Below are 27,447 nucleotides of genomic sequence, written 5' to 3' on the forward strand. Positions count from 1 at the left end.
ACCCACCATGATGGGCAGAGATGGGACCCAGGGTTCATCTATCCCAACCCGCTGAAATGCAGGAACTGCAGCATAGAATAGGCAGAGTCAGCTAGTCAGGAGAAATGCTCTGGAAATGCCACATATATTTAGCCTGCCACTTATATTTCGGTCTCGGGTTCGGATTTAGATCAGAGCAAGGAGTCCCTCCAAAAGGCATCGGCGGCTGTCACTTGATATTCCTATTTAAGGGCCACCCCCAGAGCTGTCACTTGATATTCAACTCCCTTCCCTGTGACTCAAAAGGCCTTTTTGTTGGCTGCTAATAACTGCATTTTGGCCAAACTGCAGGAGGCAGTGGAAGACAGGAGTGCCTGCCGTGCTCTAGTCCATGGGGTCACGAAGAGTCAGACATGACTAAACGACAACAAATAATTACTTTGTTATTGTAAAAACTGCAACCGTTATTTGCGATAATAGCTGTAATCTTTATTGCAATAATAACTACATTCGTTGTTGCAATAACTGCAATAGTTATTGTAATAATAACTGCAATTATTGCAATAATGGCAACCATCATTGTAGTACTAACGGCGATCATTATTGCGATAATAATGGCACTCATTATTGTATGCAATTATTTTTGTAATAATACCTGCCACCATTATTGTAATAACTGTAACCGTTATTGTAATAATTGAAATTATTTTTCCAAGGGCCAAGTAGGAGCCGGCCCCAAATGTTTCCAGGCGGAAATAAGAATAAAGCCACTCAAGAGAAGAGGAGCCCCAGAGCAAGATGCTTTTATTGGCGAATAATATTTCTGCTTTCCTCATTCCTCCGCACACGTCTTCATCCGCTGCTCTGTTTAGCCGCCAGCCGCTTGTCTCGCTCCTCTGCGATAGTGAGGCGGATGCCTTTCCCACGAGGCAGCGAGATCCACGGCTTGTTGCCCTGGAAGGAGCGATAAGAGGCACTTATTATTATTGTTATTGGACTGATTAGCCCAATCTTTTTCAACCTGCACTCTCATTGAAACAAACTGAGTGCAATTTAAACCAAATCCAAATTTCACGCCCCAAACGGACTCCAGCTCAGTGCACTCTTAACGTGCTCAGGAGAACTCCGAACTTGATGAAATCGTAGTTACAGGTAGGTAGCCGTGTTGGTCTGCCGTATTCAAAACAAAATTAAAAAAAGTAACTTAGTTGGTCTCCAAGGTGCTACTGGAAGGATTTTTTTTATTTTGATGAAGTTGGTTCTCCTTGGTGTCGCATTACATTCCCCCCATTAATATCAGGTCATGCCTCACAAATATCCTTGCATTACAGTATACTTGCTTAAAAAAAACAAAAAAGAATTACATGCAAGAACAGAAATGGCACTGAACTGAATCAATTGGGTGGTGATTTATTTGGAATAGCTGTGGAAACAAATCCTTGAAAAATAAAAACAGGAGAATAATAAAAGTAAGAATATTTTAAAATGGAAATATAATTTTTTAATAAAAAAATGCAGAGGAGAGCATGAATTAAAATAATTTCAAAAATGGAAATATGGCCAGTGCCCACCTTGCCAATGACGAAGATGTTGGAGAGTCTGGTGGCGAAGCTGTTGCCATTGGTGTCCTTGACGTGGACCACGTCAAAGGAACCGGGGTGCCTCTCGCGGTTCGTGATTACCCCGATGCGCCCCAAGTTGGCACCCCCCGTCACCATGCAGAGGTTGCCTGTCAGAGAGAAGAGGGAGGGAAAGGGTCAGAAGGTGCCTGGGTCCTGCGAGGCGGAATTGGGACTGACAGGGGGGACAGATTAGATAGATAGACATACATATGCATGTATATGGAAATAATAAAATAAAACTGCTTCAAAAAATATGGGTGCTCTGGAAGGGAGCCTCCAGGGCCAGAGGCAGTCTCCCCCCATTGGGAAAGGATTCCGGCGCTCTCGACACGCTGAGAGGAACCGCTACCTGTGTCAAACTTGATGAAGTCGGTGATTTTGCCCGTCTGCAGGTCGACCTGGACGGTGTCGTTGACCTTGACCAGGGGGTCCGGGTAGCGGATGGTGCGGGCGTCGTGCGTCACCAGGCGGGGGGTGCCCTTGGTGCCCACCAGGATACGGCGCACCTTGCACAGCTTGTACTGCCGGGAGGAATGGGAGAAATTTGTCCTTTTGTCAATATTAAGAAAAGGCTCCCTCAACCTTGCCCCTCTAGATGTTTTTGAGACTACAATTCCCATCACCCCTGACCACTGGTCCTGCTATCTAGTGATCATGGGAGTTGTAGGCCAAAAACATCTGGAGGGCAGAAGTTGAGGAAGCCTGATTAAGAGGATACCAGAAAGGTGAGTCTTTCTGTGAAAACGGGATTTGAATCTGGTCTAACTCATGAGGGATTTAAATCACAAAAGCACTCCGAGCACTGATCATTCCTTCCTCTGGTTGTCCATCTTAAGCCAGCAAGGCTTTCGGTAAGAAAAGGATTCAAATCGAGTCCCCCAATTCTCACCTTGGCCTCCTCGGGGCTGATGCGGTGCACGGCAAAGCGCCCCTTGGTATCATAAACCAGGCGGAAGTGCTCACCCGTCTTCTCGATGCTGATCACGTCTGCGAGGAGAGAGGGCGGTCGTTACAGTGGGATGCCAGTGTGGTGCAACTGTCATGTAAACCCAGTTTTCCGCCCTGCAGAATGTCCCACCGCTGGAAATCGAGCATTTCAAACCCCGCTACTAGAAACCTAGGGCCTCACCCATGAAGCCCGCCGGGTAGGTGATGTCGGTGCGAACCTTGCCATCAATCTTGACAAAGCGCTGCATGCAGATCTTCTTGACCTCGTCGCCCGTCAGTGCATATTTGAGCCGGTTGCGGAGGAAAATCACGAGCGGGAGGCACTCACGCAACTTGTGGGGTCCTGTCGATGGGCGCGGCGCCTAGAACCCCAAAAAGAAAAGGGAAGGTTAGAGGGCGGCAAACCTAGAGCGCCTGAAACTGCAACTCCCAGAATCCGGTTGGCTTTGTTGCTATTATTATTATTATGATGCAACTGTGAGAAAATATCTGAAGGCAGCCATCTCTAGGGAAGCTTTTTCATGTGTATTATTTTTTTAAAAATCTATTTATAAAATATAGACAGACTTCCACTGGTCATGGAAGCTCAATAATCTATGTATTTATTTATTTAGTGTTTTATTCATGCATTTTCCCAGATGTTATTTTACATCCCTTCATTGTTTTGTCAGAATGTTCGACCGACTCACTAACTTATCCTTCCCCAAGATCCTTTATTTTTCTACATATTGTTATTTTGATCTATAATGTTGTGTTAGTTTCTCTATAACTTGTTATTATGCATTGTGTTCTAATTTTGCATTTTTCTGCTATAAACTATCCCGGGATGAACGGCGGGATTTAATAAGAAACCACAAAGAATTTATAGATTTAATATAAATTTATAGACTTAATAAGAAACCACAAGAAATTTATAGATTTAATAAACAACCACAAGGAATTGGAAATGTAAATAAGGGGAAAAAATTAAGGGTAAGGCGAAGGTAAAACGAAGAAGCCCTGGTGCAAACTAACGCCTGAAGTGCAAGGCTCTCCCTTTAAAAAGGCCTGTAAAAAGTAATTACAAAAAGATACTTGCAAAGACTCCCGTCAGCTTGTCCAGCATCCAGTGTTTGGGGGCTGCCACCCGTTTCAGGTGCTTCTTGGGTCCTCGAGCCTGAGGGGGCGAAAGCAGGCAAAGGGCGTGGGTTCTAATCTGCCCGGATGTTTAAGCAGATCATTCTCGCAAGGCGGCGGGCTGCACTAGATGACCCTCGGGCCCCTTCCAGCCGCCCCTGTTCTATGAACCCGCCCCAGCTCTTCAGTAATCGCCATTTTAATTTATTCCCATTTAGTCGAGCATCCTTGGGCTCCCCTTCTCCCTTAGGGCAACCCACCCAGCCCCGCTCCTGCGCCCCAGTCCAGTGGCAGGCAGTTCCCCAGGCTCCTTCCCAAGCGATCGCTTTCCCCAGATGTTGTTGGACTACAACTCCCATCATCCCTGAGCTCTGGCCTTGCTAGCTAGGGGTGATGGGAGTTGTAATCCAACAACATCTGGGGACTCACAAGTTGAGAAAGACTGGTTTAGAGGGCATGTCTGGCCGGCGGCCTGGTTCCCTGCGGCCCGTACAGCGCATGCTCGCACCCCCCCCCCCCCAAGACCGAGAGAGCCCAGACGCGGCGCTTCCGTTTCCCCGCCCCATGGAAGAGTGGCGTCTCCCGCGCCCCCAGCTCCACCGACCCATGCCCTAAGCACTCACCATGGCTGCGGGCTCTCGACGCAAAAGGAGAGCACTTCTGCCGGCCGGGGGTTATATATCCGGGTCGGAAAGGGCGGGGTGACGAAGCATTACGCAGCCCGCAGCGACGCCTGGTGAATGGGAGCGGCATCGTACCGCGCGGGGGCTTCGCAGCCAATGTAATGCGGAAATGGGATCCCGAGAAGCATCTGAAGCACCCTGAAATGGAAAAATGGGATCCCCCAGGGGCATCTAGTCTGACCCTTGAAATGCAGGAATCTCCACCCAAAAGATAGAGCCGGGCCCCCAAGAGGCATCCAGTCCAGTCCCCCACGAACCGGGGACCAAGACGGATCTCTTCCTCGGCCCCGGGAGCAGGCTGTTCCCCCCCCCCTCCCCGCCTCCGACCCAAACTCTCTGAGCCCTGTTCGTGCACAGACACCCCGACACCATTTTGGGGGGATGAAATCCCGTTTTATTTCACGGAAGACGAGAGCGGCTACGGAAATAACACCACGCTTTTATCCTTTGTTTTGTGTCGTCCGCCTTCGGCGCGTCCAGAGAAATCGTGCCCAGTCAGAAAGGGATCCGAGGGTCATCCAGTCCAACCCGCCAGCAAGGCAGGTATCTTTCTGGGGAGAAAGGGGCTAGTCTGTTGGCGCGCCGACTGGCAGCTCCACGATCCGGACCTAGTCCTGCGAATGCAAAGCGGATAGTTCATGGCCAGGCATGGAATTCACAAAGGTAGGCTGCGTCTGGCCCTGGGGACTCCAGCGCTTATCACAGGGAGGCAGGTAGAGTGCTCCTGACCCTGGAGGTTCAACTGTAATATAGTAGGAGCCTCTTAGCACAGGATAGCAGATAGACTGCCCTGGCCCTGGAGGCCCCACCTCTTATCACAGGGAAGCAGGTAGACTGCCTCTGGCATGTGGAAGGGGGACGGGGCTGGGGGTGGGAGGGGGATTAGCTCAGCTCGTCCTGGGTGGGCTGCCGGCGACGTAGATGAAGTACCCTGTGAGAGAGGAGCACAAAAGAGGGAGCTGAGGCACGGCAAGATTTATTTGTCACTGTGACCCATCATAAAAGTTTGCAAAGCTCTGTTATACAATCACAAAATCTATAAATATATGTATAGCTCAGTTGATAGAGTACAAGACTGTAATAATAATAATAATAATAAAATTTATACCACATCCATCTGGCTGGGTTTCTCCTCTTAATCTCATGGTTGTGGGTTCGAGCCCCAATTTGGGCAAAAGATTCCTGCCTAGATGACCCGAGGTGTCCCTTCCAACTCTGCAGTTCTAGAATTCTATGATTCTGTGTCATCTATAAAGACACACACATTTTATATAGAGCGCCCTTTATCCCAAGATGGTTGATTTCCGTCTGTCTATGGATGTATATATCCGTATATATTATATATTATATACACACACACACATACACCATATATATATATATATATACACACACACACACACACACACACATACACACACGCATATATAAATACAGCGCTTTTTTCTGGGGGGATGCAGGGGTGTGCATACCCCTAAAATTTTTCTGAATCTTTGTATATCTCTGCCTATAAATAATCTCTACGTTTCAATGATCTCTCCCTGTGTCAATATCATACCTGCACACCCCCCCACACGTATAAACGTTCTCTGTGAGCTCCTGGAGGTGCTGCACTCTGCTCGTGCCCCGAGGTGCCCTCTCCTGCGTGGGAGGCAGCCGGCACCCACCTTCGGGCCTGTTGGTGGTGTGGTCGCAGGTGGGGCGGGCTGTGGACGGTGACGCCTGGGAGCTGCAGTTCCTCGCCCAGGTGAGGTTCTGGTTGGCATCCACTGCTCACCCACACCAGCCCTCCTCGAAGGGGCTCATGTGGAAGGTCTCTGGGGGAGAAAGGCAGGTGAGGGGGGCGGTCCCAGGGTGCCTTTTCCACCCTCCCCCACTTCCGGTGGTCCCCCCGGCCCCCAATACCCTCCAACTGCTCACCGCAACCCTGTTCGTTGCCACAGTCCTCGGTGCCATCACAATGACGGACAGGGGCCACATAGGCGCTTGGCCGGCACGGGTGCTTGCCTGGGGCGCAGCTCCAGGGACTTGGAAATGTTGGGATGGTGAATGGGGAGTCTCCAAGCCCAGAGGCAGTCTATCTGGTTGGCGGAAAAGAAAGCCTTACTTTGGGGGCCACAGTTCCTGAACTGCACATCGTCCAGCGCCACACTCGCCACTGAGGAGAAGGTCGCCTGTGGAGGGGGAGGCAGTGCTCTTGACATGCTCCAGAGAAGGCGCCGGCCAGGGAGAGCGAGGAGCCCAAGGCCCACCTAGAAACGGCCGTGGACACTTCCAGTGTAGGCCAGCAGGGGGCGCCAAGCACCAGAGGACGAGGCGGGGCTTCGCCACAGGGGACAATGTGGCTCAGCTCCAATGAGAAGCTCCCGTTGAGTCTTACAGGGGAAGGGCAGAGGGGTGAGGAATCCAGGGGTCATCTAGACTGACCCCGTGAGGATTGCAAATTGCCATCTGGTCTCAGCCGCTCTCGTTTTTATCAGTCCCCAATGGGGGACAGGAAGGTGGGCATCAGTAAATGATAAGAATGGTTCCAGCCTGAGGGGAGGTCGGGGGCACCAGGTCAAAGGGGTGCTCTAACTGCTAAGCAATGCTTCCCCTCCCTTCAAATGAAGCACATTTACCCTGGTCGGTGCCCAGCGTGTGGTTGAAGGGGGGGTTGGCGCCGCACGCCCAGCCTCCGCCCTGTCCTGGGCGCCACCGGTACCCAGACATGCTAATGTCCTCCCAGCCGCAGGTGGTGCCTTCAAAGTTGCAGGCCAAGGTGGTGCCAACCCATTCCGGTAGCCTGGAAGGAGAAGGAATCAGGCGCCCTGAGCAAGCTACAGTTCCCAGCATATTCTGGGCACCAAGTGCCCTTAGGAGACCCCTGTTCCCCCCCATGAGCTACAGTTCCCAGAGTTCTCAAAGAAGAGAAATGGGCTTGGGAACTGTAGTTCTGTCAAGGGAATCGCAACCCTCAATGCCCAGAGCAAGCAATCATTTCCAGGGTGCTTCGGGGGACATTGTGGGAACTGTAGTTTGTTCAGTTTCCCAAGGAGACCCTCTCAGAGCTATAACTCCCAGTGTTCCCTTGGAAAGGCTGTGTGGAATTTTCTCCTCCCGTACGAAACTACAGTTCCCAGGGTGCTCCCAGATTCCTTTGGCGACGCCAAAACTTACCGCAATGGCTCTCGTCAGAGCAATCCCAGCAGTTGCAGGCGAAGTTGCAGGCGCTGGAGCTTGAGGCGCCCCAGCTAGGAAATGGAGGCCCAGCTGGGGGGGGGGGCGGAGGGGAAAGTGCCATTAAAAGGGGAGGAAGAGTGAGAGAGACAGGGAGCATCCTAGAATGGAAGAGATGGAAGGGCCTCAAGGGTGATCTAGTCCAACCCACTGCAAGGAAGCTCGGAGCTAGAATTCCCAGGACTTTGGAAATTGAGAGAGGGAAGAGAGAGAGGGACAGGATTCGCAGCCCCCGTCTCCCTTTGCCCCCCGGCTCACCCCAGCCCAGCAGGGCACCCCACAGCACCCACAGGCGCGCCATCCTCCCAGCAGCGCCCAGTAGGACAGATAAGCCCCCAACTTACCTGTGCGCCGGCAGGGTGAGGCGTGCCAAAAGCCGGCGGGGCGGAGGCAGAAACCAGGACTTTGGCCCCTGCACCCCAAAAGACGTGGGGCTCCCCTGGCCTCCCAGGCGCTTCTTCTGCTCTGTCGGAGCCGCCTGGGCCAGAGGCAGTCTACCTGGGCTGCTCCTGAGGGAGCTTGGAAGCAGTGCTCAGGGAAACGCTGCGAGGAGGAGGAGAATAAGGAGAAGGCGAATAATGAGGATAATCATTAATAGTAATAAGGAGAAACCAGGCCCCTCAGGCACGGTTGGGGATTAGGGGGTGGGGCTCCGGCCTTCCTTTTCCGCAGGGCCCCCCAACGGGGCGCCCACCTAACGAGGGAGACCAGCGCCACCCAACGGCCAGGCTAGGCCTCGCTGCCCTCAACCAACATGGCGGCAATGGTGAGTCTTCTGCCCTTTCTTCCCCCCTCTGGTCCCTTTCCCTCTTCCCCCAGGATCCCCCTCCCTCAACGCACATGCACAGCAGCCCCAGCAACAATAAAAATCTCGGCAGCAATAGGTTGACCTTTTGGCCAATCACAGGTTGGGCTGTGGGCGGAGCCAGCCATTTGGCGCTTCTTCTCTACACCTGTTTTCTCCTCAGTGTTTCTCTCACGCGAAGGAAGCTGGAAAGTTTTGTTGTGTCTTTAATTCTGTTGGCTGGGTGATACGGAAAGGGGGGGCATGTCTTCTTTACCTTCTTCTTCGCTACAATATATCCATTTATTCCAATTGTCAATGTCAAAAGGGACTAAAATCTATAAAATTCATAGAAAATCAACGTGCCAGTTTGCTCAATTTCTCTAGGACTCCATCACACCTCCCCTGTCCAGCATAATCCCTCCAGCAAGGTGTTAAGACCCTAATCCTGTCAAATCGCTCTGATCAGCCTTTCCTCCAGGCAATGTCAGGTGGCAGACTATGCATATTTGAGTTACAGATAGGTAGCCGTGTTGGTCTGTCATAGTCAAAACAAAAAAAATTCCTTCCAGTAGCACCTTAAAGACCAACTAAGTCAGTTCTTGGTATGAGCTTGGTTCAGTTCTTGGTATGTTAAATTATTATTATTATTATAAATCACACCCACCCAAGTGGGACATGGCCTCTTCCCCCCTAAGCCTTAACAGTATAGTATTTCTATTTATTTGAATTGGGGCGGGGAAGCTCCCCTTGGCTACAGCAACTCCAGAGTAACTGGCTGTGAGTTCAGATCTCCATTGCTTTCCGCCTCAGGCCGCCTTTGTGAGCCTAACCAAGGGTGACCAAGCAGTGTATTGAAAACTGTATCTGAAACAATATATTGAAAAAACTGTATCTGAACAATGAACCACTTCTTTAAGCAGTGGTTTTGTAACCAGGCACCATATTTTTCGCTCCATAAGATGCACCCGACCATAAGACGCACCTAGTTTTTAGAGCAAGAATACAAGGGTAAAAAAATCTTTAAAGGGAGCGCTGAGCAAAGCCTGTATGCATCCCAGTCTCTGCTCAGCGCTCCCTTTAAAGAGTCGCACGGAGCGTGGCTCTTGGGGGCTTTTCTGGTAGGTGGGGGAAGGGACTGATGGGCTGCCCTCTGTCCCTTCCCCCACCTCCCGAAAAGCCAGCAAGAGCCACACGCTCTTTAAGGAGCCAAGCGGAGTGTGTGTGTGCGGCTCTTGGGGAAAAACACATTTTTTCCAGTTAGTCGTATGATGGCTCATAGGGAAGGGAGGCTCCTTTCCCACTTTATTATTTCTTCCACTGCTATCTGTGCTTGACATATTATATGTCTGCTTTTACGTGGACCCCCTCTTTCCCTTCTTGTGAAAATAATCGACCCTACTGATATTTCTTAGGTCTGTTGAATTCCTGCTCTGAAAAGGAGGAGGAGGAAGCTTCGTCTGACGAAGGGAGAAGAGGAGGTATAGGAAAAGTCAGCTGCAGGCATGAAGGTAAAAGGGGGAAAATATAAATAGAAATTGACATATAACACTTAAGAATATTTTTTAACAACCCCAGTCCTGATATATCACACCGACCCCCCTAACCAGCACAGTACAGTACAGTAAAAATACAGTAAAGTATTTTTATTTATTTGATTGGGGTAGGGCAGCACCTTCTGGCTTCACTCATGTTAATGAGGTTTGTCTCCTTTTTCCTTTTCTTGTTAGGCTATCTAAAGGTGACAAAGCAATGTGCTGAAAACTTAATTTCTTCAGCTGAACCGTTGCTTTAACCAGGTAAATAATCAAGACACCGATTCTTTCACCTATCAATTTATCCACATAATCCAAGCAGAGATTAATTAGCATCCGAAAGTGGTACACTTGCACGTTACATCTTAAGATAAATGCTTTGGAAAAGGCATAAATTTAAAAAGATAATTAATTTACAAACAAATAATTGAATGCCCAGTGAATTAGATAGGCAGTGAGCTGGCTGATTTGTCTAATGGAGCATCCAAAAATCCAGTTTGGGTCTATAAGACCCAGTTTGCCCCCTCCCCCCAGCCTTAATGGCAACCCTCCATTACTTTCTGTTTGATTTTTTTAACAGATACTCTGAATTGAACACCACAAGAATAAATGGGGATCAGCCCCTGCTGTAGTGGACAGCACTAAAATTCTGCTAGCGGGTGCAGAATGCTGCAGCGAGGCTCCTCACGGGGTCTCTGCCATAGGAGCATATTCACCCAGTGCTTTTCCAGCTGCACTGGCATCCGGTGGAGTACAGGGTCAGATTTAAGGTGCTGCTTTTGACCTTTAAATCCCTTCACGGCCTAGGACCCTCGTACCTACGGGACCGCCTTTCCCGGTATGTCCCACTGACAAATAAATTACTATTTTAATTTCTCTATTGCTGCGTTGAATATTTCATTCCAGCTAAGCGTTAACCACAAGCAGGGTGCTACATTTTATGGTGCCGTGACTCGGATAAGTGGTCTGCTGGAACGCAGCCCCTTCGCCCTACTGGGCAGGGTACAAGAGGGAGGACCACGAACTGCTTACCCAAGCGCGCACTGGTACATTTTTCCAGGGGGAACGCAGAAGTCTCGTCTATCTGATACCCTGCTCACTGGCGGCGACGGACCGGGGGGAACCAGAGAAATAAACAGGGAACCAGCTAAGGGTAAGTGCACAAAGGGATTTGAGGCCCTCCAATTAATTGGGAGGAAGAGAAGTCTTGATCAAACTTCTGCGTCTCAGTAAGGGGGAACTGAGTACGCTAGGTGGTTGGGTACATCAGATGTTGGTCTGGTGGAGGAAAAGGGAAAATTGGGAGGTAGAGTGTGGTGAAGTATCTAGCGCATTGTATGTGTGAGAAAGTACAGAACAATCTGTAGCTGACCTGAGTGTGGAGTGGGTAGTACTTCGGTTCCCAGTAAGGCGACTTCATCTGGGCAAGGAACCTCACGAAGCAAGTGTGTGAGTGACTGAGTGGATACTTCACAGGGCCATACAATGGGAGTTGGGGGTTCAAAGGGGGAAAATACACCTCTTGAATGTATGTTAAAGAATTTTAAGAAAGCCTTCTCAGGGGCATATGGAGTCAAAATGACGCCAGAGCGCTTGAGAACGTTATGTGAATTAGAGTGGCCAAAACAAAATACTGGATGGCCATCTCAGGGAACCTTTGATATAAATTTAGTAAGCAAACTTTGGACTGATATCGCCAAAGAAACTGGAGGGTGCCCAGAACAATTTTCATATATAGATTCTTGACTGAGCACATTAAATAATAATCCTCCATGGATAAGGAAATGCAAAGTCAAACGATGCAAATTATTGGCTGTAAAAGCCGAAGCTAGGAAAGGAATCTTGCCAAATAAACTCAAACCCATTTTTGAGGGGCCAGAGGAAGAGGTGCTTTCACCTCCACCCTATGCGCCACGCCGAGGGGAGCCTAATCCAAACACTCCACCAGTTGTAACCCCAAGGCAAGAAACTGGAATGAATAATGGGGGTGGAGTCACAGAGCTTGATTCCTTGATAGATTATGATAAATATCTTCAGGAGGCATTGGAGTCCTATAATAAAGCCCAAGCAGAAGTGGTTATTCCACCTGTGACTCCTAATAGACCTCCATCTACAGTCTCCTTTAGTGGAACAACTGATTGCCCACCCCAAACCCCTGTACATCCAAGTCCCAGAGAACTATTACAGAAGTTACAGGGAGACCTTGATCGGTCAGCAAGCAATACAGCCAGGCGTATAAAGCTGCTAAAAGAACGCCTTGGGACAGATACCATCCCCTATGATTTGAGGCCCCTAGAGCAAAGTGAAGAGAAAGGTCACGTAGTAGCCCCTCTTAGAAGAGTATTTGATGCACTTGAGGAGCCTGCGCTGGTTAACGGGCAACTCGGACCACAGCCACCTCGAACTTCGACCCTGCAATATATTCCATTCACGACTACAGATCTGATGATTTGGAAAACACACACCCCATCTTTCACAGAAAAACCTCAGGCTATGATGGACTTGGTGACTTCAATAGTAAATACTCATAGTCCTACTTGGACAGATTGTCGCCAGCTCCTAAATACTCTTTTCACCACTGAGGAAAGGAGAGACATAATTGAAAAGGCACAGATATATTTGCGTGAGCAGGCCAGAGTGGGAAATATTTTTAATATTGATCGTCATCTTCAGGACAACTTTCCCTTGGAAGATCCTAATTGGGATCCAAACAATGCAATTCACCTGGCCAGACTTACCACCTACCGCCAGACACTTGTGCAAGGTATCCGCAGGGCATGCCAGAAGCCCACTAATATGTCTAAAGTCTCAGAAGTAGAACAAAAACCAAATGAGAGTCCGGGAGACTTTTTAGAGAGGCTGCAGGAAGCCTATCGTATATGGACTCCTTTTGACCCTGAAGCCCCTGAAAACAGCAGAATGATTACTGCTACATTTGTGGCCCAGTGCGCTTCTGACATTCGTAAGAAAATTCAGAAATCAGAAGGATGGGAAGGGATGCTGATGAGCCAAATTATGGCCATTGCACGTCGAGTTTATCGGAATAGGGATGAGGCTGAGAAACAAGAGAAGAAGAAGTGGCAGAAGGAAAAGATGGTAATGCTAGCCACAGCAGTGAAGCAAGACTACCGCCCCTTAAATGGAGGGAGAGGGCGAGGAAGGAATCCACCACTGGGAAGGAATCAATGTGCAAATTGCAAGAAGGAGGGTCACTGGAAGCGGGAGTGTCCTGAACCCTTGAGGTTGGAAGAAGTACGCCCAGGCCCAGGCCCAGGCTCCGGCCCAAGAAACCAGGGACGGGGACGGGGAATGATCCGAGATGGAAGATATCAGAGACCTGGACAAGGACGGAGTAGAGACAATTTCATTGGACTGGCAGAAGAGGATTTTACCCAAGACTAGGAACGACCGGACTCCATAAAGTTAGGCTTCCAGGAGCCCACGATCACGATTCAATTAGGGAGCCATTTAATAGACTTTATGATAGATACTGGGGCTGAATACTCAGTACTCCCAGAACTATTGCAGAAAAAGGCATCCAAAAGTGTAGTCATTAAAAGTGCCACTGGACAGTCAGCTAAGAGGTCTTTCCTCCAACCTTTGGAATGCCAGATTGGGGGACATCGTTTAACCCATCAGTTTTTGTATATACCTGAGTGTCCAATACCTCTCTTAGGCAGAGATATGCTGTCCAAATTGCAGGCCCAAATCACTTTCACTCCTCGAGGTCCAGAAATGAAACTGCCATCAAAAGCAGCAGGAATAATTACCCTATCAGTACCTAAGGAACAATCATGGCGCCTAATGTCAGCCTTGCAAGTCCAACCCACATTGGATACAGAATTAAACAAGCTCCTCCGAACTCTACAGGTGCCACCAGGAGTATGGGCCGAAAATAGCCCACCAGGAATGGCTAAGAATATAGCTCCAATTGTAGTAACCCTAAAACCTATGGCTACCCCTGTATCTGTAAAGCAATATCCCTTACCCCGGCGAGCAGCAGAGGCCATCCAGAAACATTTAGACCGCCTATTAAAATATGGTCTGCTTAAGCCCTGCCAATCAGAATGGAACACACCCCTTTTGCCTGTTCGAAAACCTGGGACAGATGAATACAGGCCAGTACAGGACTTGAGGCTCGTAAACCAGGCTATCGAGACCTTGCACCCAAATGTACCAAACCCATATACCTTGCTGAGTTTGATCCCACCAGAAGCAACATTTTTTACTGTATTGGACTTGAAAGATGCATTCTTCTGTTGCCGGCTGGCACCACAGAGCCAACCTATATTTGCCTTCCAGTGGGAAGACCCTTTGACAGGAACAAAAGGCCAGCTAACCTGGACAAGATTGCCCCAGGGATTCAAAAATTCCCCAACTTTATTTGGCACTGCCTTGACGAAGGATCTAACAAGTTACCCCTCAATACCGGGAGAAAAGGTGGTTCTGCAATATGTAGACGACCTTATACTAGCGGCAAAGGATTTTGATACCTGTAAAGAAGGGACAGAGGAACTGCTCCACTTGCTCTGGGAAGCTGGCTACCGAGTTTCCCAGAAAAAGGCACAGTTATGTTTAGAAAAGGTCAAATATTTGGGCTTTGACATCTCACACCAACAACGAGCATTGAGACCAGAGAGGAAAGAAGCTATTTGCCTTATCAAGGAACCTACCACAAGAAAACAACTCAGGGGATTCCTGGGAACAGCAGGGTTTTGTAGACTATGGATACCTGATTTCAGCAGTCTGGCCAAGCCCTTACATGAAAGCACTCAAGGTGCAGAAAAGGACCCATTCGTATGGGGACCTGAGCAGAAACAAGCCTTTTTAGTTATCAAACAACGACTTATGGAGGCACCAGCCCTTGGATTGCCTAATTCGGAAAAACCCTTTCAGCTGTATGTACATGAACAGAATGGGATTGCAGCGGCAGTCCTGACCCAGAGATTAGGAAGTTGGAACCGTCCAGTAGCTTATTTGTCTAAACAATTGGACTCAGTAGCAAAAGGATGGCCTCCATGCCTAAGGGCAGTAGCGGCCACTGCAAGCCTTGTCAAAGAAGCTGATAAATTTACCTTCGGCCAGACGATGTATGTGAATGTACCTCATGCTGTTCTGACACTCATGGAATATAAGGGTAGTTATTGGCTAACGAACCCAAGGATGGCTAGATACCAAGGCCTATTGTGTGAAAATCCCAGGATTCATCTACGAGTAGTGAATATGCTCAATCCAGCGACTTTGCTGCCCCTACCAGAGGTAGATGATGAAGAATCACATGATTGTCTCCAAATAATGGATGACGTTTATTCCAGTAGACCCGATCTGAAAGATGAGCCATTGAAAAATCCAGATGTTGTATATTATACTGATGGTAGCAGTTACCTGCACGAAGGTGCCAGACGAGCAGGATATGCTGTGGTCACCAATGAGGAAGTTGTGGAAGCTGAAGCTTTGCCTGCTGGCACCTCAGCACAAAAAGCTGAACTTATAGGTTTAACTAGAGCTCTGCAATTGGCAGCCGGATGTAAGGCAAACATCTATACTGATTCTAAATATGCCTTCTTAACCCTGCATGCACATGGAGCTCTATGGAAAGAAAGAGGTCTAATCGGAGCCCACGGGAAGGCCTTGAAATATGGACCTGAAGTAGAAATCCTGTTGGAAGCAGTATGGGCTCCAGAACAGATTGCTGTAATGCACTGCAAAGGTCATGGACGAGGAAGGGATCCAATAACCAGAGGAAATCATGCTGCTGACAAAGCAGCCCGAGAGGCAGCCCAAAAGCCTGTGGGAGGATTTATAGCAGCCCTCATACCAGAGGTAGTTCCAGAAGAAGTTAAACCTCACTATACCCCAGAAGAGAGGAAGTGGGCTGAACAGGAAGGAGCGGTTGTGAAGGACGGTTGGATGATCCTGCCGGACAATAGGATTTATGTACCTCATCATCTAGCAGGCACAATTGTAAGAAATTATCATGAATCTACTCACCTTGGCGGTACTGCAACCAGAGAGAGTCTCAGTCGGAAGTTGTATATTATTAATCTATCACAATTAGCAACTTGCATTTCACAGAAATGTGTTCTTTGTGCTAAAAACAATCCCAGGCAGGGACCGGTACAACCTCCTTGAATTCAGCATGTGGGATACGTCCCCATGGAAAGCCTAATTGTGGACTTCACAGAGCTGGTCCCTTCTAAGGGATTCAAGTATCTCCTTGTGTTTGTAGATACTCTTACCGGATGGGTTGAAGCTTTTCCCACCCGAACTGAAAAGGCACGAGAGGTAACTAAGAGACTCCTCACTGAATTGATCCTGAGGTTTGGATTACCTAGATGCATTGGAAGTGATAATGGGCCAGCGTTCATTGATCAAGTAGTACAAGAAGTATGTCGAGTCCTACAAGTGAAATGGAGACTGCATGCAGCATATAGGCCTCAGAGTTCAGGGAAAACTGAAAGAATGAATCGGACTCTGAAAACCCAATTGGCAAAATTAACCCAGGAAACGGGATTGGGATGGGTAGATGTGTTACCCATAACACTGTTTCGTGTTCGGTGTGCACCCACAAAAAGACTTAAGTTGTCATCTTTTGAGCTCCTGTATGGGAGGCCGCCCTCCTTTGTTCAGGATATTCCAGCTGACCTTAAACAAATAGGAGACCATGTGACACAGGGACAAGTGCAATCTCTCTCCCGTGTTTTTGTTTCTCTTAACAGGTGGGCCCTCGAGCGCACGCCGTGCAGCATTGCCGAGCCGATTCATCAGTTCCAGGCTGGCGATAGCGTATGGGTGAAAGAGTGGAAACGCGATCCACTTGCACCTAAGTGGCGTGGACCTTACACCGTCTTGCTCTCTACAACAGCGGTGAAGGTAGCTGAGGTGACCCCCTGGATTCATCACTCCCGTTTGAAGAAGTCCGAAGGCAGTTGGACGTGCAAAGGTGACCCCTCTAATCCTTTAAAACTGACTCTCTCCAAAAACCCCTGTATCTAGCCCTACCCGGAACGGGCTAGGTCACGGGCCTGCTGCAGCCACGACCTGGATGCTGGCTGACCTGCGCACGCCTGAAGCTTGAGGAGCATCTGAACCAGCGACTGTGAACGGGAAGATTCTCTTATACAATTGATTGACTGCCCCCTTGTGGAACAATTATAAGGGATATTACTCATTGGGGATCCTCGGGATATATGTTTTGGTCTTGGTGGTTCCCCATTTCTGTCACTGGGGGAATTATATTGGGGCTAATATTTATTTGCTATCACAATAAGGTAATCTTTTGTGGAAGGAATGCATATGCTAGACATCAACATGATTTTATTATTAATCCTGATCCCTTGGGAAGGGGAAGGGTCCTTGAATCTGACCAAATTTGCTAAATATGGATTCCGCCATGACCACAATATGTGGGTAGGCTTAGCTGAGATGGTAGCCAATGTTGCAAATAGGACTAATTGCCTTGTTTGCTCTCTTGGGCCAGATGATTCAGAGGGAGGTATGCCCTTATTACCAATACCATTAAGTGCCATTGGTATGGTAAGCGAAATGCCACACCAAACAGAAGTACAGAATTTCCCCGGATGGAACTCAACTAAACCAATACGAGTTATACCTGTGCAAGGGGAATTCTGTGTGCATAAATCATCAGATGCAGCTGATCCTACCATGATAGGCTCTTCTCATTGCCACTATACTTGGGATTATATTAAGAATAGTCAAACCTGGGCAAACGGTACTACCTATCGAACTCGGAATACCTTGCCCTGTGCACCTCCTTTTATTCATGCATGGAAAATGGTGTGGAACATAACTGTGACAGAAAAAGGCAATCTAACATACTGCACAGTGAATTCTCTACCCCTTTTGATATTTCGCCTTATGCACTCCACGTACCAAAAACCTCAGACCTGATGGTTGTGGTGGATATGTGGAGAATGGGCATACAAGAAACTCCCTTCCAAATGGAGTGGGACTTGTTTCTTGGGATGGGTATTACCACCAATGTGGATTATGCCCACTAGTTCGGCCAAGCGTACACGAAGAAACGCTGATATTTCTCATATAGCAGGAGGAAGTACCCAAAGTTGGAGCGATACTGATGATTGGCCACCAGAGCGCATTATAGCCTATTATGATCCTGCCTCCTGGAATCCTGGTGAGCTCATACAAGGGGCACAGGATCCTATTTATAATCTAAACAGAATAATTCGATTGCAAGCAGTAGTGGAACTTGTAACCAATGCAACGGCCCAGAGTTTGAGACTTATTACACAACAGTTGGATGAAAGTAGAAAATGGGAATGGATTATGTACTTGCCAGGCAGGGAGGCCTATGTGGAGTCTTGAACTTGACAGGGAATGCCTGTTGCTTTAACATTTCTGATAATGGTGAGGCAATCCGTGTGTTGGCCACAAAGATGGAGAATATAGCACATGTCCCAGTACAAACATGGGAAGGATGGGATATGGGATGGCTCACCAATTGGTTACCTAATGTCGCAGGACTCAAAGGGATACTATTGTCTTGCTTGTTTTTCTTGACAGTAGTAGTAATGGTTTTATGTATGATGCCATGTATCATTTGGTGTTTTAGAAGTACAATTAGCAAGATGATTTCAAATGAAACTTTACCTCATATCATGGCCCTATACAGAGCTTTACCTCAGGAATATGATGAAGGTCAAGCTATCAAGGACACTTGGGATGAAGGTCCTTGAGCTTGAAAGGGGGGAATGAGGCATCTAATCATAAGCCTGCATTTTTATCAAAGCTTATATGTTTGATCAGGGCTTGTATTTTAAAATGAGCTTAAAGATTTTCAAATGTTTCATGCCAGGCAGAAGTCCAGCTGCCTAAGAACCTTGACAATGTTTTTCCTCCTAGACAAGGGGGCCCCCTGATTTATAGCAGAAAACAATTCTCAAAGTCGTAAAAAGGGAATTACAGGCTGAGAGCAGGACACTGACCTTGCATGTTACAGAGTACAATTAAGCTGTAAGAGTGGTCAAAATTAAGAGTGGGTAAATAGTAAAATAACACCATGTGCCTCCCATTAAACTTGAGCCATATTTTCCTAAGGTTAAAAGGTCGAGAGCAGTGAAAAAGGCAACTGGCTTGGCTGGAGAAGATAGGTTTCTTCCTATCTTATTTTGAGGCTGGAAACTGTTCCTTCCTTTTTTACTTTGAGAAGATTTCTTTTCCTTTTAAAAGGTTATTTATGTATTAAATATATTGGCTTAAATGTAATTATGCAAAGGATTTAAGAAATGCTAGATTCTTATTTCATATAGTTGTAAGAGTTGTAACTATCCTGAAATTAAGTCAGCCACCAGCCCAGCCCCCCTGCCAAGCAGGAAACATCATTAGATATATGGTTGTCAGGCCTTTTGTTTAGAGACCTCCAAATGAAGGAGATCTTTCAATGATGATGTGAACTCAAGATCCTTGAAGATAAAAAGTTAAGATTAACCATCTGTTTTGGAAGGCAATAGGGCAAGGAGGGCAAGAGGTGAGCTGGTAATTAAGATTCCTTGTTGAGACACATGTAAGATATATTACTACTTATTTGTCATTTATAGATATAAGAATATATAGCTTTTTGTGTCCCATAAAAGGGCGAAAGGAAATGGGTGTATCTTTTGTGATTGGTTCTAGCAAACAGCCAATAGGAATTTCAACCAGGCTGATTGGACAGAGGCAGCCACAGGAGGAGCAAGGGGGCTGGATTAAGGAAATATAAGTGCTGGCCAGAATGGCAGGAGGCCAGGCCAGAGCTTGGTAACCATATACCACTGTGCCTCTCATTTATTTGTCTGACAAATAAATTACTATTTTAATTTCTCTATTGCTGCGTTGAATATTTCATTCCAGCTAAGCGTTAACCACAAGCAGGGTGCTACACCACGGAGGACCTTAAGGTCCATAAATAGCAACACCCTAGTGGTCCCGGGCCCTAAGGAAGTTAGATTGGCTTCAATCAGAGCCTGGGCCTTTTCAACTCTGGCTCTGGCCTGGTGGAACGCTCTGCCTCATGAGACCAGGGCCCTGCAGGATCTGATTTCTTTCCGCAGGGCCTGTAAGAGAGTTGTTCCACCTGGCCTTTGGCTTGGAGCCAATTTTATTCCCTCCCCCTCTTTTTTCTTTTCCTTTCTCCTCCTGCGATGAGGCTACATTTTAATATTTTAATGCTTCAATATTTTAATGTTGTATTTTAATTTTGTTTTTAAGTTGTATTCATTCAACTTATTTTATTATTGCTTGTTAGCCGCCCTGAGCCCGGCCTTGGCTGGGGAGGGCGGGGTATAAATAAAAATTATTATTATTATTACAGTGGTGCCTCGCTAGACGAAAAGAATTCGTTCCGCGATTCTCTTCGTCTAGCGGTTTTTTTCATCTTGCGAAGCAAGCCCATTGACAGCTTAGCGGATTAGCGCTACAGCTGTCAAGCGGCTTCCAGCGATCAGCTGTTAAGCGGCTTATCAGCGGAACAGCTGATAAGCGGCTTAGTGGCTTAAGAAAAGGGCGGAAAAAGCGGAAAAAAACCCTTGGGGGATGCAAGATTTTTTCGTTTTGCGAAGCAACCCCATAGGGAAATTCATTTTGCGAAGCGCCTCCAAAACGGAAAACCCTTTCGTCTAGCGGGTTTTCCGTCTTGTGAGGTGTTCGTCTTGCGGGGCACCACTGTATTATTAAAAGCCATTTGAGTAATTCAGATTAATAAAGTAGGAATAATTAATATGTACAAACCAGCAACTTCTCACCAGTTTTGGACACTTGCAGCAGCTTGCAATGTTAAGAGACGTGCTCTAAAGAAAAGCAGTTTCTACATTTATGAGCCTTCAGAGTAGGCTCATGTTTTTTCCTTTGCCTGGAGGTATAAATGTTGTTAGCATATGTGCAATCACCCTGAGAACTTCAGGCAGCACTTCCTCTGCTCTCAGTCAGCAAAAGGGGATGGCAAGGGGTGCTTCATGGCATAACTTAATTTGCAGCTGCAGGAGAAGTGTGGATCCCTCAGCCATACCTAAATAGCCTTCAAAGTGCCATTTAAGAGTGCAGCATCTAGCTGTGCTGTAGACACAAAGGTTGTGGGGTTGATCCCCGTAAGGGACATCTGCAGATTCCTGCCTTGTAGTGTAGCCTTTTCAGGCTTTGCCTTCGGGTGGGAAGAGCATTGTGCCCGGGACAGGGAAGTGGGAATCAAGCAGACACTCAAGGGTTTATCCAGAGAAAGAGCTTTATTACTACCTTTATTACTCCTTGGTAGAAGGAGCAAGAGTAATAACTCACAAGCTTAGCACAAGTTCACAGCCATTTGCACAGAGCATATATTCCCCTCCAGTTCCCTCCCCCTTCTCCCCCTCCTCAGGAGTCTTGCCTCATGAGTTTCCCTGAGCATAAACAGAAAGCTTCTGTCTTGGGACTCTTGGGACTCTTGGTGCCCTTCCCAGGAAAGGGGAATGAGAAGTCAAGGGGGTTGCGTTTCAGCATGTCCAAGATGTGTTGCAACTGGATGAGATAAGACTCAGTTCTCAGGCCTGCTTATTCTTGGCATTGATAGAGTCTATTCATTAGCTTCTTGAAGCTCTCTCATACTGATAAAAATAACGTTTTGCCTATGCAGCAGCATCTTGTAAGCAGAGAAGAGCAGAGAAAAGCTGAAGCTGTGGATTTTTAAAAGAGAGAAAGGGAAAATTTGGTTTTGAGGCCTGGTGTGAAGTCTTGAGGCCTGGGGTGATTTCGGGCCTAGGTGGGGTCACCTGTCCTCACCTCCTTCAGTAGCAGATTGGACTAGATGACCCTTGGGGTCCCTTCCCAATATATACTCACCCACTCACCCACCATCTTTGGAAAGTGCTTCAGAAAGAAGAAAGAGAAATAGCATTCCTTTAAGTTAGTTGTAGTTGTTGGCATGCAGAGGGTCGCAAGGCCAGCTGGGTAGCCCCAGCTGGGTCGTCTCCTTCCAGCCGTCCTGCTGCAAAGACCCATCTGCCTCTGCTCCAGTGTAAATCAGCGACCCAGGCTTCAAAGCCAGGGTACACTATATCAGCCGAGTGAACTGCGCACACAGAATAGGTGTGAGGCTTGTGGAAGCATACTACAACTATGGATTTATTAATCATAAATCAGGAAAAAGAAACATGTCATCTCTCTCTTTGTCCTCTCAGAGAGATAGAGAGAAGCAAAAGCTATGCAGTGGTACTTCGGGTTACAGACGCTAACCCAGAAATAGTACCTCGGGTTAAGAACTTTGCTTCAGGATGAGAACAGAAATCGTGCCGTGGCACCAGCGGGAGGTCCCATTAGCTAAAGTGGTACCTCAGGTTAAGATCAGTTTCAGGTTAAGAACGTACCTTCAGAACGAATTAAGTTCCTAACCTGAGGTACCAGTGTATTTATTATTAGGTTGAAAATTGTAACTAAGGACAAGCAAGTAAGTGTCCTCACAGGCCTTGGGATCTAGCTCCTGACTTTAGGAGATCCAATCTTTTATCTTATCTAAATAATGTTCCTTGCCTATCATGGTGATAGAAAACCATTTAGCAGAAAATCAGCTAAATGAAAGTGTTGGAGTGTGCAGCTTTGTGACAGAAAGCAAACTGGTTCTCCTTTGTTCCCTTTTGCCACTCCTGTCTTTGTGCCCTTCTAGCAAGCCCTTCCCTATTTCTGGAACAAGTTGCTCCTTTCTATTCGCCCTTGCTTACTTACTTCCTCATTCTGTTTCAAATCCTTCATTAAGCTTTCATTCACTCGTTCATAAACTGTGTGCTTCCTCCAAACTTGAAGACTCAGGACTAAAAATGGATTTAAGTATATTCAGTGTGAAAGTTCTCACCTTGGCTACCTTAGCCTTCACCAAGTAAAAAAATGAAATGAGTATTTGTAACTTTTTGGAATGATACTCAGGCTTGTGCTTCAGTTAACAGACAGCCTTTTTGTTCATTACTTGCATCAGAACATAGTTCATGGATGGCATTGTTAAATACCAATTTGTTGATCTTGGCGTTCACAAGAGAAGGAGGCAATCTCCCTTGTATTCAAGGTTTCTCAGCACCTTGAATTGTACTTAGAAAATATTCTAGTCTTTTGAGAGGTGCTACATCAGAGAAAGCTTCCAGGCAGTGTTCAGTGGCAGCTACAATCAGAGTGCACTACAGTAGTATAGCTTCTCTTGGAAAGTCTTTCCATATCTGTATTGGCATTTGTACAACTTCTGCTGCCTTCAGCATCCTTTGCAACGCTCCTGGGCTCCTTTAACCTTTGCCCAGCTGTATTGTGTAGTCTATGGCCACACTCGCTTTGTGATCATGATCTCAGCAGCAGCTTTGGAAATTTGCCATGTGTCTGACACCTTTTGCACCTGCCTATCAACTACTACAACAACTCTTGGGAGAAAAGCAATGACAAACCTAGACAGCATCTTAAAAAGCAGAGACATCACCTTGCCAACAAAGGTCCGTATGGTTAAGGTTATGGTATTCCCAGTAGTGATGTATGGAAGTGAGAGCTGGACCATAAAGAAGGCTGATCGCCGAACAATTGATGCTTTTGAATTATGGTGCTGGAGGAGACTCTTGAGAGTCCCATGGACTGCAAGAAGATCAAATGTATCCATTCTTAAGGAAATCAGCCCTGAGTGCTCACTGGAAGGACAGATCCTGAAGCTGAGACTCCAATACTTTGGCCACAGCATGAGAAGAGAAGACTCCCTGTGTTAAGTTGTGGGTGAATATATCAGACAACACAGTGATTCTTCAAACAGCTCTTGTTTATTCACAGGCCAGAACAGAACTGAAATGAAGGGTTCAGTCAGCCTGCTTATATAGAGCTCCAGTACAATGTAACAACTTTCTGTAACTATCCAATCACTTAACGTCACTTTCGATCCCATATTTGCATAACTACAGTATCCCCCTTCTGGCCCAGGGTGAGAACCTCAGTACATAACACCCCTCCCCACCGAGATAAGGCGTTAGTTACAATCGTAATGGTTTCCTTATATACAGCACTACACGTAATGGTTCAATTAGGCACAAAAGCATATCGGTTACATTTTACCTACATCCATTAGACCGGCAGTATTACATGTCCAACAACATAGTTCTTTAAATAAGTTGGGCGCCTGGAAACTCTGCCAGACTGCCAGGGACTGATATCCAAGTCCGGGGGGGGGGCAATTCTTGCTGAGGCTGTGGCGTGACCCTAGGTGGCATTGAAACCAAGTCCCCTGGATCCGCTGCTGTGGGTGGAACCTCCGCAAGTGGAGTTGGCGGAATGTCAGGCACGGCAGTGGTCTGAGTCTGTGGGAAGTCCGGCAGACCCTCTGAAGTGGCATGGTTCGGCTCCATGCCTGCAGTTTGCGAGATATGTGTAGGTGGAGCCTCGCCATATGTAAGTGTCTGTTCCGGAGCCATGAGCGCAGTTGGGGGCACCACTGCAAGTCCCCAACCCTGCGCCTAAGCTGGTCTATGTGCCGGCACCACAAACGTCTGTTTTCGAGTGCCACCTGGTACGAGCAAGGTCCAGTAACTCCCACTCCTGTGGCTGGCACCCAAGGAATGTTCCCCACAAAGTTCTGGGCAAAGTTTCCTGGAACAAATAACTGTGGCGCGTTGGCACAGCCTGGGGGTTCAGCCACAGCAAAGTCCGAGTGCAGCCGGTCGAGTGGGGACCTGAGGCAGAGGCCCATAAGCAGTTCGGCAGGACTCTGCCCTATGGCCATATGAGGCGTGATGTGTTGCACGAACAAGTATTCGGCGACCCGCTCATGCCGGTCTCCCTGGTCCAGGCGTGTCAGTGCCTCATTTGCCGAGCACACCATTCTCTCCGCTTGCCCATTGCTGGATGGATGAAATGTGCCGTTAGGATATGGTGGATGCCCAGTCCCAAAAGGTATCGCTCAAAAGTGCCTGACGTGAACTGCGGTCCGTTGTCGGAGACAAGGACATCAGGACACCAATGCATCGCAAAGAGGCCTCGCAGCACTCGGATGACAGCCTCGGTAGTGGGCATCAGGGCCACCTCCAGCTATTTGGATTAGGTGTCCACCACTACCATAAAGGTTTGGCCGCGAAAGGGGCCAGTCAGATTGATGTGCACCCTCGACCAGGGTGTCTTGGGCGTCTCCTAGGTGTGTCCCTTAGCTGCCGGTGGCGCAGGCCTGATGTTGGGAAAGATGGAGGGCACAAGGAGAAGGGGATGACAGAGTACGAGATGGTTGAATAGTGTTCTTGAAGCTACCAGCATGAGTTTGACCAAACTGCGGGAGGCAGTGGAAGACAGGAGTGCCTGGCGTGCTCTGGTCCATGGGGTCACGAAGAGTCGGACAAGACTTAGCGACTAAACAAGTTTTGCCCAACGTCTCCACCATCTGGAGGTGCGTGCCTGGGGATCCTTGCATCTTGACTATTTCATACAGGAGCAACACATCCTGTAGAATTATATCTGTTATACTTATCTACACCAGCAGAATAAATTTCAGGAACCAAAAAGTCATAGAGCCATCTGGCCCCAAAATGGCAACCAGGCATTCCATTTAGGCGAGGGTCATGCCACATCAAATCAACGCCAAAAAAAAAAAAAGGTTTCGCCACCCACCATCTCAGATTTTGATGAAACTTGGTGTACACCCTTCCCTTGGGGTTGAAAGAAACCCCCTTATTTTTTCCCCTCTACCTCAAACACTTTTAATTTTATAGCACTTCAAAGTTTCATGAAATCTGTGTTTCTGTCCCTCTTGAGATCCTCGACCTTGTGTGCATTCCCCCCCCCATAACCAATTGTGGTGTTTGCCCTCCTAGGTGGGTCATAAGCAAAGGGTTAAATGAGTGGGAAGTGATTGGCCAGTGGGAACCCAAGGGGAGGAGTTAGAGTTGGAGTTGTGTGGAAGTCAGTTGGGAGTTGGAGAAGGTAGAGGGAGGATAAGTCTGTGGGTTGGTTGAGCTGTATTGTGAGAGAGTGAGAGAAACTGATAGGAGGAGTCAAATAGACAGTTGGGATAATCAGTTAGCAGTTATTAGGAAAGGTGTAAACCGGTATAGAAACTAAGATTAAACTGACAAGAAAAATTATCTGAAACCATAAACTTGTTAAGGCTTATAAAATAAACTTGCTTGTTTGATTTAATGTTAACAACTGTCTGGATTCTGTGTGTACCCGAGGGAAATGGGTTGGTGGCAGCGGGAAAGCAATCACAGTGGTGGCACAGGGATCAATAGATCGTCAAACGTCCGGGGACCCTGTGTGATCGCCACACCAATGATCAGATCTCTTTGAAATTTTACACAGAGATCAATAACATGATGAAGATTTCAGGAAAAAATACACCAGCACTCAAAAGATTTTATAAATGCCTAAAAAAAATGTATAAATGTAGTTTTTTTGGTGGAAAAACTAGGTTTAGGAAACCTAAATTTTCAGCATTAGGGCATGATGCAATCAAAAGTTTTCGATGGTGAAAATTATTGCAAAGACATGCTCTTTCTCAACAAAGAATAAAATTTATGGGTCTCTTATGTAGTGTAACAACAACACTACAATACTACAAATGTAGTTTTTTTTTTATATCGTGGAAGGGAAATGGCTGCTGGGTACAACTTTCCTACAATCCATAGCTGTAAAAGAAAAAAATTAATGAAACAAAGTTCATCTTAAAATCTAAAATAATATTGGTTATTACAGGGTTGTTGTTTTTCAAAAGTGCAGTTTGGGGGCATCTAAAACTATGAAAATTGGCTTATATAGTTTGAGTTTCTGACACTGCTCAACTGCATACTTAATAAAATGTTGATGCAAAACAAATGAACTTACTGGTTAACACTGAAGCCTATCTCTTTCTCTAAAATGTGTATGGTTGGCGTTTGCACAGCCTTGCTTGGTTCTCTTGGCCTGAGAATCAATGCATTTTTTTGGCTTGGCCTGGTCATGGAGTATTGCAGTTGCTCTGGGCATTTACATTTGCATTTGTGGCTGGCCATTGCTCTGGATCATCTTTAAAACAGCCTTGAGAGATCTCCTGTAAGTACCACTTCCTCTTGCATTGTAATGTGCTAGTTTGTTGTTTACATCAATCAGCGGTGGCCAACTTGTGGCCCAGATCTGGCCCCTCACGCCATGAGAAGTGGCTCACCAGCCCTGAGCAGCTTTATTTCCTGATCTGATCAGGAAATAAGACAAAAGCGCACATAAGAGGGTTGGGGTTGGGTTAGGGTTGGGGTTGTCTCTATTAAAAAATATGGGCTATCATTATTTTGTGTTCTCCCCCTCTGGTCATTCGCGGAACAATCACCTGCTTCCTTATGTATCGGTCAAAATGGCCAGAGAGTCAGAATTCATAAGATCTTTAACATTCTTTGTTATTTCAGCATTACCATTTGCAGACAAAATTTTCTGCCCTTTATTTACAGGGATGGTCAAGGCTCATTCTGCTTGATTATGAATTTGTATATGCTTAAACTTTTGAATAGACTTTGAAGTCTGATTTTTAAATAATAGACAAAATGGTAAAAACTGTTAGAGAATCACTCAGATGCTTGATATCACCAGCTCTGCTTCAAAAACAT

General features: G+C 47.0%; 1 protein-coding gene across 2 annotated transcripts; it reads right to left on the reverse strand.

Moving 5' to 3' along the window:
- Positions 1-772: 772 nt before the first annotated feature.
- On the reverse strand, positions 773-4,433 carry LOC310836389 (small ribosomal subunit protein eS4). 2 transcript variants are annotated; one of them, XM_083721505.1, is made up of 7 exons: positions 4,289-4,433; positions 3,614-3,705; positions 2,731-2,911; positions 2,491-2,588; positions 1,951-2,122; positions 1,551-1,708; positions 773-933 (listed from the first exon to the last, which is right to left on the reverse strand). In XM_083721505.1, the coding sequence occupies exons 1-7, from the start codon at positions 4,416-4,418 to the stop codon at positions 832-834; spliced, it is 933 nt and encodes a 310-aa protein (XP_083577631.1). In that variant the 5' UTR covers positions 4,419-4,433; the 3' UTR covers positions 773-831. The 2 variants fall into 2 exon arrangements, with proteins under 2 accessions (XP_083577631.1, XP_083577632.1); XM_083721506.1 differs by having other exon boundaries at positions 3,628-3,705; positions 4,289-4,375.
- Positions 4,434-27,447: the final 23,014 nt, after the last annotated feature.

This window comes from Podarcis gaigeae, assembly GCF_964106915.1.
Source record: "Podarcis gaigeae genome assembly, chromosome: Z".
Taxonomy (NCBI): domain Eukaryota; kingdom Metazoa; phylum Chordata; class Lepidosauria; order Squamata; family Lacertidae; genus Podarcis; species Podarcis gaigeae.